A 12,048-nucleotide genomic window follows, 5' to 3' on the forward strand; every position below is an offset into this window, starting at 1 on the left:
ATTTGGTTCCATTTTTCTCTGATCATCATCATCATCATTTTAGCTGACTCATGGTTTGTTCACAGATCAGGGGTTCAAACTTTTTGTTAAAAGGCAGTTTTGTATTACACAAATAAAACATTGATTTTTCTATTCACACATGGATATACTGTGTTTTTGTAAGTTTTAACAATTACGAATAAAGTTGTCATATATATTTGTGTGTAAGTTACTAAGTGAAAATATATTTAATTCTTTTTAGTAAACATCTAGAACTCTGATATGAGAATCTTTGTGTTAAGTGCAATTTCATTTCACAAGGTACATTTACCATGTTTCCAATGGCTTACATCATCTTACTCATCAATGTACTGTATGTGTAAAACAGACTTTAGCTTTCAGAGAAGTTTTATTTTATTCTGAATACATTTTTCCTTAAAAATAGATTTTAATACAATACAATCTTATTATGCTTTGCCCACCATTTCTCTTCCAGATCCTCTCCACTTCCTTCACCCTCGCAAATCTACTCTTTTTTTTCTCTTTCTTTTTAGGATAAAAACGGCATTTAATAATAGTAATATAAATAAAACAAAAAATAATAAAGTAGGACAAAACAAACAGTAGAAAAATTTTCAAAGAAAACTTAAACATATAGGTACATACACATTTGCACACACAGAAATCCCCAAACAGGTGCAGTCAGAAGAGACACACCCAAGTGCCCACCCTAGTCCCCATGGCCTCTGGGTAGTGCGTGCCACTATGATGAGTGATCATGTGATGGAGAGATGAGAATGGCAGAGTATTCCTTGGGGAATAGAGAGAGAAAGAGAAGCTGAGCCTCTTGTGCACTGTGGAGAGAGGTGGAACTAGAGACAAGATGGTGGCAAGAAACAAGCAGATATGAGGAACCTGCACAACCAGCTTGGGCCATGGTGGTGTCCATGTCTTGGCTGTTGCCAAGGGCCATGTCTGGGTTCATGGTCCTCCTGCATCTGTGGTCTGTGCCGGTGACAGTGGCCTGAGTTTCTACCAAAGACCATGCAGATGTCAGTGGTCTGCGCTAACTCCTGAGACTGTGTGGGTGTTTGTGTGCCACACTGCTGCTGGGGACATACTAATTTGAGTGGCCTGTGCTTCCACCTTAGGCTATGGTGACATCCAAAAATTGGAGGACAATAATGACCCCTTCCCCAGCGTTTGTAAATAGTGAATAGTTTCCCAGGAGAGATAGCTCATGAATCCTTTCCCTAGTCAAGACCAACTCTGGACAGACTGAAACTTCTGCAGGCCCAGTACTAACAGCTGTAGCTGACTGGAGGTACCCCATGATGGTTGGTAATGACAATTTCAGAGACCACAGGCAATCAAAGAAAAATCCCAGCGCAGATGTAGGATACTTTGTAAAACCCCATTGCTGCTCAGATATGTGTGATTCTTCTCAATACATTCATGTGTAATTTCTGTTCATGAGTTTCCTCTTGTCAAAGATAGTGCTTATTAATTTCAGCGGTCTTTATTGAAGTGGCTATTTGTAAGCAAATGACATGCCTTGATGAATGTGAAACATAAAGCATGACACTAATATTCCTTTTGCTTAACCATCAATCTAAATAGAAAGAGAGGGACAATTGTTCTCTGAATCACATTTGCCCAGAGTTATAGGCTGTTCTTCAAGACAACCAATCTGAATCTCCTATTGAACAAAAGAGTCCTGACTGAGTATGTGTATAGATTGTATTAGGGTTCTTGAGACCACATAAATGAGGGGACTAATCACCCACACATCCTGACCTAATATACACTCACAAACACACAAGAATTTATTAGTTCTTCCCATTTCAAAAGAGTAACAACAGCTGATTTCCAAGACAGAGTTGAGAACCCAGTAGTTGATTTTGCTTGAGGCTGGTGTCTCTACACTTGGAGTACTGAGTCCTATGTTGGTTGTCTCTCACAGGGGAACTTGACAGCCCTGTGGTTGCTCAGTGCACAAGGCTGGGTCCCATTGCAGTCCCAATATGGTACCAAAAACCCTTTAATTATTCCAGAGAACAGCTGGTTCTCATACCTTGATGGAAGCTGGCTAACTCTAGTTCCAACATCAGCTGATGCTAATTTGTGATGAGTTAAAATGAAAACAAACCATAATAAGAGTCCTTAGATTAAAAGTCCTGGAAATATTAACTGTGCATGTCCCTTTCTAACTTCTCTGTGGTGTTAATTTCCATAATCCTTACTGTCCTCTAAGATGTCCATGCTCAGATCAGGATCACAGCATAGTCTTTTTGATTTACATTTTCCTGATGACTAAGGATGTTGAGCCTTTTTAAAAGTCTTTCTCTGCCATTCAATATTCCTCTGTTGAGAATTCTGTTTAGTTATGTACCCCATTTTTAATTGGATTATTGGTTTGTTGGTGTTGTCTTTAATTGGATTATTGGTTTGTCTTGCGTTCTTTATATATTCTGGATTTTTATCCCTCCATCAGATGTAGGGTTGGTGAAGATCTCTTCCCAGGCTTTAGGCTGTTGGTTTCCTCTGTTGACTGTGTCCTTTGCTTTACAGTAACTTTTCAGTTTCACGAGATCCCATTTATTGATTGTTGGTTTTCTTTAAAAGCTGTGAAGTTCACTGTTGTGGAAGTTTTACCTTACTAAATACTAGGTACTAAGAGGTGGGGATGTTTGCCCAAACTGGCAGCCCCTCCCAATGATGGGATTCAGATCACCAACCTATTTCACTGGCTGTTAGCCACTCCTTGCCTGCTTCCTCTGCCTGGGCAGGAAGGGTGGGTTGCAGATACAAAATGATAAAGGCCCTGCTGAGAGCTGAGGGTTTGAAAGTGTGACTACACCTATGTACACAGCTTCCGGGCAGTTTGCCTCATCCAAAGTGAGTGTGTACACCATGTGGCTTCCCAAATAAAACTGGTCTTTGCACCAAGGTAACCAGGGAGGCCAAGGTACATTTCATGTGTATGTGTTTGTTTTTGCACAAATGTAAAATTAGAAGATAAAATTCAATAAAAAAAAAAGTCAAGTTACCTTTCTGTTTTATTAGCCTATGACACAGTTCTCGTTTTTGTTTTGTACTGCACTTTGGTCAAAGACCCATAGTGTGAATGTCAACCAATTCCACCTGACCACACTTTACCTTCTAATAATGTAGTTGTCTTCACTTAAAAACATTTTTCTTATCCAGAAACTCAGAGCTTTGTGAAAAACCGAAGACAAAACTTGAGCTGCTGCTTTATTTGCAGTTTGAGTTCTTGGTATGATGCTGCCTCTTTCTAAAGCTGACATGCCCTCTGGAATCAGTTTCTGTTCACTTTATTGTCCTGTTTTGACAGTTGCATTGTCCATTCTGCTGTGGCAGAAAATAAGGAAACTGAGTTAGAATATATGCTCATAGACCTGGAGCAAGAGGAGACAAACCGCATTCAAATAAATGGACATGAACTTGGCTTTTGCTCATTTTGTGTCTTGAGGATGTCACCCTCTCTCCAGAGATAAGGATGAAAGAAGAAAAACTTCTCAAAAGCATTAACGTTTTGGTGGTAGTTTGAAGTGAAACTCCAGGTCCACAGTCATCAGCAGTGTTCTCTGGATTTCCCAGGTCCTATTTCACGTATTGTCTCCGAGGTGTTCTTAAAAAATACCTGCACTAAAAGGGTCTTAAGTCTTTTTCTCTTCTGAAATATTGACCAAAGTGACTTAGGAAATGAAAGCTTGTGCTGAGCTTACTCTTTCTGTCTATACACTCTGGGATCCCCAGAACAGAAAATTGGTGCCCACCTGCAATGAGTGGACTTTCCCACCACAAATTGACCTAGCAAAGATAATCCCTAGACATCTACCCTAGAGAATTCCTCACAGGCTTAGTCTGACACCTGAGTATTCTTGTTCCAGCCAACTCCATAACACTAACCACCACTCCAAGTGTGAGATGGTGAAATAGAGAACTTAGTTCATTGTGTATGCTGGTTAATTTCAGTAGCTACAACAGAGCAATAGGCTGAGCAATTTATAATCAAAGGAAGCTTATTTGGGTTCAGACTTCTTGAGGCTTTAAATCTCAAGGTCACATGTCAATGTGGGTGAGACCTCACCTTTGTCATGACACAGAGTGAAGGGGGATAGTGCAGATAGCCATGTGTAGAAGAATGAGGGGCACCATTAGACTTGTCTCTTAATATCTACTGTCAGACAGGAGGGATGCTGTATACCGAAGAGCTGGAGCTCAATATGTAGTAGAGCAAGCCATCCTTGTACTTCTGTGTATTCTCCTGCCACTGCTTCCTGGGATTCAGGCACGTGATACCATGCCTAGTTGGTCATTAGGTTTTGTTGTGAAAAGGCACAATCTAGCCTTTGTACTGTACACTTCATACATATTACACACACACACACACACACACACACACACACACCGTGTAAACTGGTGCAGTCATGTATATCTCTAACACACCATCGAAGGGATGAGGCAGGAAATAGTGAGTTTGAGTACAGCCTAGCGTACATAGTGAGTTTCTGGCTACTCTTAGTTATACAACATGACCCAGTATGAAACAAAAGTAAAACACCAAACCAAACCAAACCCACCACCTAACCCAGCATCTAACCAACCAACCAACCAACCAACCAACCAACCATCAACCCCTCAAAGGATGAGCTGGACCAGGTCTTGTGGAGTATGCAGAAGGCCACATTTCACTGCCTCACTGAAATGACAGCAGTGAGTTCACCTAACAAGGAATGACCTCAACTTTCATTGTCAACGTTACATTTGGATCATAATGTAGCTCATTGTACTCCAAAAACAATCACAATGAAATGTGATTGTTTTAAAACCATTCCCAATATACATTTACTTTCCATAGGCACAATTCAAAAACAGAAAGTAAGTTTTTTCCCTTTAAATATTATGTGACAAAATTCCTTAAGTTATTAAAATTTGGGATGAAAATCTTATCTCATTTGTTCTATATACCCTCATATTTATATAGAGGTGTATTGCTCAGCTCTTCTATCAAATGGCTTCTTTGAATTACAATTACATTTTAGCTAAAGATATGGGCTGTGCTTTCTCCAATCATATTTTTTCTTTTTCTTTTCAGTCATCAGATTATGATTATAAACATGAACCTGTGGCATACAAAATGGGGATCCTTTCAGGTGCAGAAATGTGTAGCTCATGTTTCCTATCTGTCAGTATCAGTTCTCAACATACAATTTCCTCTTTTCACTTTGGTCAAGAGGAGGGGCAGAACTTCAAGAGCTGGAGTATCATTCGGAAGCAGTGCTCTTCTGTGTACCATTTGGGGTCTGTGAGGGGATTCAGGACTGTAAAGAACAATTTGTCCTTCGTCATTGGTTCCCTCACCGAGTACCACCGCCTGGCTGGGGTGCAGGTAATAGCCACTCAGATTTACTCAGATTTCTCTAACCCCTGATTATATTTACTCTAGAAAAGTGCAACTTAGTTACAAATGGCATGCATGGCAGTGGCATAGATAGGAAAGACACTTAATTGACTGTATTAGAATTGCATTATTCTGTCTATGAAAATTAAAATTCAGCTTCAAAAAGATATTTTCTCTTAGTTGGCTATAATTTTGTTGTATGTGAAATAAAAGGAGTGATCAGTAGACTTAACTACTTAGTCACTAATTAAAGTGGTTTATAGCTTCTTATGCACTTTGTAGAATTCTGTAATAGGAAGCCACTCCTTTCTTACAAAATTAGGGAAAATGTAAACAGGCTTAGATAATTTCATCAGTTAACAATGTGTTAGACATACTAGAATGAATATTGTTCATGAACGATATTTTAATATCACCTGATTATTGGTTGCCCCCTTCAAATAATGTTCAATGGAAGAAGCAAGGTAAATTATAAGTTTTTTTTTTTTTTTACTTTTACAAGTTAATGATTTCTATATTGATTGTTGTCATCAGAGTAAATACTTTATGGAGGTTTGTGATGCCTACTGACTCCTTTTTTCTTTTTCTTTCTTTTTTATTTTTACTTTTTGAGAGAGAGTCTCTCTATGTAGCTCAGGCTGTCTGGAAATTAGCTTTATAGAGGTGTGTCCTTTGAAATACTCCTGGTTCAGATTCCTGAGTGCTGGGACTCAAAGCTGTACCACTATGCCTGCAGACAAATTTTCTTTTGTATAGACTCCTCTAGCAATACCATACAGAAGACCATTCTTTGTGAGATGTGCATGCCCAGGAAATCATTAGCCATTATAATTATGTATACAGGTGTCTGGGCTTTAACCTACATTTTAATTTCAAACCTGGAATCTGAAATGTTAACTTCCTGCTTTCAGATAGTATCTTTGGAGATGGTTTCTGGCATAGACTTTTAAATGTGGTCCAAAGACAAGAACATTTTATAACCATGTTTGTATCACGTTTACATAAGCTTTCAAAGCAAAGAGATTTATTTTTCAGCAATTTTGATTATTTGTTACCGGTCAATAATAGTTGAAAAGTGAATCGTTGATTTACATGTTTGTCAAGCATTGGTATGTTTCTGTCACTAGCCAATCCTTTGCAAATTCAAGTATTTTTTTATACCTCCTAATTATCATTGATGTGACAGTAGTTAAAACTTGTTTTACATATTGTGCAAGCCAGCCCACTCTCCACACTCCTTACACAGTCCAAGTACCTTACTAATTTACTGAACTTCTTCCCCAGCCCATCATCAAATTATGGAACGTTCTAAACTTGGACATTTTTTTTTCTTTACCTAGATATCATTTCAAGGCAACTTCCTTCCAAGATGAGCAGTCAGGAGGTGACTTATTCAAACTCAAGATTCTTTGAGCCTTCTTCAGAGTCACAGAATCCAATGAGACCCAATGGGGCTCAAGGGCCCAGAGAAACTGGCAATAAAGGTGAATGCGCTCCTCCTATGCACTGTACTCGCTAGACAGGGAGAACTGCCCTAGCCGTACTGCGGTTTGTCAAGTGGTCATAGGAGGTCATGAAGGGAAGAAATGAAGATTTAAAGGCTGTTTTAAAAAGAACTTTTTATTTCAGAGTTTAGGATTTTTAATCTGTCCTAAACTCACTGAAGAAAACAATAACAACAACAAAAAAAAAACCATGATAAACATTTTTCTACAAGCCCTACTGCCAAAAAAGAAAGGAAAAAAAAAAAACAATATTTATAGGAAAAAAGGTTTTGTAGATAGGGTAAAACAATATAAATTCAGTAATACAATGTGGTTATCCCTATTACCTGTCTTGAAAAAGTTACCTGTGCAAAAACCCAGAACTTTTGAGACTTAAAAATCAATATTTTTTTTTCTTTGCTTTTTGGTTTGTTTTCGTTTTCTGAGCCAGTGTCTCCAGCAGCCAGGGCAGTTCTTGACTGTGACATGTAACAAGGGTGGCCCAGAACCCCTGCATCTCCCAGAACAGCCTCAACAATGCTGGTATTACATTTGTATGCCACCTTGTCTGCCCTCAATAGTTTCTTTTGGGCAATGCGGGGCAGGGAGGGATGTATTTACTGCAAATGGCTTCTGTTTATTAACTCTGTACTTCTGCTTTAACCTTTCTTTTTTAAAAATTAATTTATTAATTTATTTGTTCACTTTTCATCTTTATCTTAGCCTCCTTCCTTCTCTCCTCCAGATCCCACTCTTCCTCCCTCTTTTACCATTTGTCCTCCCCAATCCACCCACCAATTACCCCAGCTCATCAATTCACACCTGGACTGAGCTCATCCTCTTCTCCTGAGGTCTGGCAAGGCAGCCCTGCCAGGGGGAAGTGATCAAAATGCAGGCAACAGAGTCCATGTCCGAGTCAGCCCTGGCTCCCCTATTAGGGAACTCACGTTAAGCTTGAGCTGCTCATTGGCTACATCTGTGTAGGGGGCCTAGGTCCAGCCTATGCATTATCCTTGTTGGCGCTTCAGTCTTCACAAGGCCCCTGGGCCCTGGGTGGCTCTGTTAATCTTTTTGTCGAGATTCTATCACCTCCAGGTCCTTCTACCCTTTTTCCCACTTTTCTGCAAGAGTCCCTACACTTCAGCAAATGTTTGGCTGTGAGTCTCTGCTTCTCTTCCGATCTGCTGCTGGCTGGGTCGAACCTCTTAGAGGACAGCTATGCTAGGCTCCTGTCTGTGAGCATAGCAGAATATCGTTAGCAGTGTGAGAGGTTTGCTCTCTCCCATGGCCTGGATCTCAGGCTCTGCCAGATATGGGTTGGGCATTCTCTCCATCTCTGCTCCATCTTTATCCTTGCACAAGTTGTAGCCAGAACAGGTCTTGACTGTGCAGTGTAACAAAGGGTAGATCAGAATCCCTGATTTTCCTAGCTCAGTCTCTCAAGGTCTGGGATTAGAGCTGTGGACCACCTTGTCTGCCTTGAATAACTTTTTATAATACTGAGAAACCATCAGCATTTAGATGTTTTCATTAAAATATGGAAGATAAGTTTGTCCACTAGATAGGACAAACTACAGTCTGATAAAACGTTGCATTTTCTACAGGAATACAATCTTAATGATATGAAATTCTGTGTTTAAAACAAAGCTTTTACTAAAACAAGATATTTCAAGTGTCTCATAAAATTTCACTGCCAACCATCATCATCAGGAGTCAGGACAGAAGTGGAGGGCTAAATTCCTCAGTCTTTGTTTCTCTTGCCCTTCAAATATTTTCACATTTAATCTTGAAACTGAAATTTTTTACTTCTTCAACTTGGTGATAATGAAAAGTGAGATCCTACAATCCAAGTTCTCAAATTCACAAGGATAAATATCTCATTGTCTCCAGAAAAATAGATCTGATGGACATGCAAAGAGCTGACTGCTAGGAATGCCTTTAATAATGGACCTTTACAGAGTGCAGCTTCAGGGTACTCACCACTGGCTGCCAGTTTCCCAAGCCCATTGGTTGATCTTCATGCTGAATAGTCATCTCTCGATGGGTGCTCATTCCCAGTTATAGTTTCCTACCTGCAGTTTGCTTATGCCTTCAGGGCTTTGTAAGATGAATTTTGAACCTGTGTGCACCTGGATGGGGCAGCTCAAGCCTGTCATTCCAGCTGCCGCTGAGGCTGCATCAGGTTGACTGAAAGTTCATGCCTGAAAGGGCAAAAGTGATTTCATTCTAAAGAACTGATTCTGTGTACAGAACGGGTGTATGACTTAAAGTTTTCCTTTAACGTTTTACTAGAATTTATTAATTATACAGACTAATGAGGTTGATTATGATGATGTCTATACATGCATGTAATTTTCTCTGATCATCTTTAATCCTTTATTTTCATATGATGTTCCCCTTCCCATAATTATCCTTCCAGTAACTCTCAACCTTACTTAATGTATTATCTCTATGCTTTTTTCCCATTAATTTTAGTTACATATGTTCATATATAATATATATGTACACACACTTATGTATTTATGTAAATGCAATCTGTGAGTCCATTTAGTGTTTCTAGTATGTACATTTTTAAAGCTGAGCACTTGACATTACATATCTACATGGGGAATCATCCCTAGGAGAGTCTTGATTTCCCTCTCCACTGTCAACAGTTGCCTATAGTTCTTCCTCCAGGAGTAGTGTCTGTTGAGATTTACACTGTCAAATTTTGAATGTCAGCTGCAGTTGTGTTTGTTCACTTTTGCTTAGGCTACAATATTCTTGAGATTCCCTAGCTGCAACTTTCCTGTCTTCTAGCAGATGTCATGACTCTCTATATTTTATAATCTTTCCATTCTCACTTCTAAGATGTTCCCAGAACCTTAGGTGTAGTGATTAGTTTGTATTTTGGAATCTCGTCTATAATATCAGAGTTTATTACCCCTTTGTTTCTTATGGTGCCCCAGGTTATGGCTATCAGTGGACGATGCTCTTAATCTGGGAATGAATTTCTTACCACTTTTGATGTCTTTAGGAGTGTTCAGTCTCCTTACATCTCATTGCAGTGGCTCTCGGGATCCTTTGCTTACTTCTGATGACGGCGACCTCAGTGTGGCTGATATACAGTGAGTATCTCAAATACATCATTTGCCTAGGTACTGCCATAAATGATGCTGCAACGACTATAATTTGTCCATTACTGTATCTGTCACCAGGAACCTTTCCAGGTGGCATGCAATTTGTAAGTTGTTTGTTTTTTCTCTGGACCCATCGCTGTGATTCTCCAGCTACTTTTGGCTGCCTTAGTCTGCCTTACCCATGACCAGTTTGCTTCTCATAACAGAAATGTTGGTAATAATCTGCTTTCTGAGCTCAAGTTATTATGACTCTGAGATAGACATCTTATAAGAAATAGCTGTACAAAATAAATAATGCTATTTTGTTGATTTCTCCCTAGCATATACTGAAGACATGTTTAAGTGAAAAGAGTGAAGCAGTTCAGAGCTGTTAGAAGCTCTTGAGCATAATTATTATTTTTCTTTGATATCATAACATCCTCAGTCACTTACATGCTGGGTTCAAACACAACTTCATGTCTGCATATTCCTGTCTCTCCACCCATGGGGAGTCCATTTGTTCCAATGATGTCTGTGCTATTGTTTGATGTTTCTTAGTCCAATTTTTCAAAATGTTTTACATGTCCTTGGAATGCTTTACCTAGGCGTTTATTTTTAAGTTTTGGGCTGTTACAAAAAAACAAAGGAGTTGGATTATATGGTTTTCCTAATATAATTTTATTCAGCTATATCATCTATTTTACACTGAAGTTTCTCATAGAGAAAAATTTGTTTCCCTTTCTACAGTGAGTTACTTGAGGCATTAAATTTGAAATAAGACAATGGCAATTAAACTAATGATATATGTTGGTTGTCAACTTGGGCATTCTCATATTTTTTCCTTCCTTTCTTTCTTCTTTCATTATGGTTAATTTACTTTGTGTCTCAACTGTAGCCCCCTCCCTAAGCCCCTCCCAACCTCACAATCCCTCCATCTTTTCCTCCCATGCCCCTCCCCAAGTCCCCTGATAGGGGAGGTCCTCCTCCCATTCCCTCTGATGATAGCCTATCAGGTCTCATCAGGACTGGCTGCATTGTCTTCCTCTGTGGTCTGGTAATGCTGCTCTACCCCTCACAGGGAGGTGATCAAAGGGCTAGGCACTGAGTTCATGTCAGAGACAGTCCCTGTTCCCATTACTAGGGCACCCACTTTGACACTGAGCTGCTATGGGCTACATCTGTACAGGGGTTTGTGGTTATCTCCATGAATGGTCCTTGGTTGGAGTATCAGTCTCAGAAAGGATCCCTGGCCAGATTATTTTATCTTCTTGTGGAGCTCCTGTCCCCTTGAGACCTTTCCATCTCTCCCTTCATTCATAAGATTCTCTGCACTCTGCCGAAAGTTTGGCTATGGCTCACAGAATCTGCTTTGATACCCTGCTGGATTGAGTTTTTCAGAGGCCCTTGGTGGTAGACTCCTGTCCTGTTCTCTGCTTCCTTCCTCTTCCCATGTTGGTCCCAGTTGCCATTCTAAGTAAGGATTGATCATCTTACCCAGGGTCCTCCTTCTTGCTTAGCTTCTTTAGGTGTACAGATTTTAGTATGTTTATCCTATATTATATGTGTACTATCCACTTATAAGTGAGTATATACCATATGTGTCTTTCTGCTTCTGGGATACCTCACTCAGGATGATCTTTTTCTAGGTCCCACCATTTGCCTGCAAATTTCATGATTTCCTTGTTTTTAATTGCTGAGTAATATTTCATTGTGTAAATGTACACAATTTCTGTATCCATTCCTCAGTTGAGGGACATCTGGGTTGTTTACAGATGTTCTGGCTATTATGAATAAAACTGCTACAAACATGATTGAACAAATGTCCTTATTGTCTAAGAAAACACCAGACTGATTTCCAAAGTGGTTATACAAGTTTACATTCCCACCAGCAATGTTGGAGGCTATTGTCACTTGAGTTTTGTATTTTAGCCATTCTGATGGTTGTAAAGTGACATCTCAGGGTCATTTTGATTTGCATTTCCTTGATGACTAAGGGATGTTGAGCATTACTTTAAGTGTTTCTCTGCCATTCAATATTCCTCCATTGAGAATTCTTTGT

The 12,048-nt window shown here is 39.5% G+C and overlaps 1 protein-coding gene across 1 annotated transcript in view; it reads left to right on the forward strand.

The window, feature by feature from the left end:
* Positions 1-12,048, forward strand: part of LOC110564294 (uncharacterized) — a 52,238-nt gene that overhangs the window by 19,423 nt on the left and 20,767 nt on the right. The window contains exons 7-9 of the mRNA XM_060383416.1: positions 5,102-5,395; positions 9,184-9,239; positions 9,840-9,998. Of these exons, the coding sequence (XP_060239399.1) occupies positions 5,102-5,395; positions 9,184-9,239; positions 9,840-9,998 (509 nt within the window). The remainder of the gene's footprint in view (positions 1-5,101; positions 5,396-9,183; positions 9,240-9,839; positions 9,999-12,048) is intronic.

The sequence above is a fragment of the Meriones unguiculatus genome, chromosome 5 (genome assembly GCF_030254825.1).
Source record: "Meriones unguiculatus strain TT.TT164.6M chromosome 5, Bangor_MerUng_6.1, whole genome shotgun sequence".
Lineage (NCBI taxonomy): Eukaryota > Metazoa > Chordata > Mammalia > Rodentia > Muridae > Meriones > Meriones unguiculatus.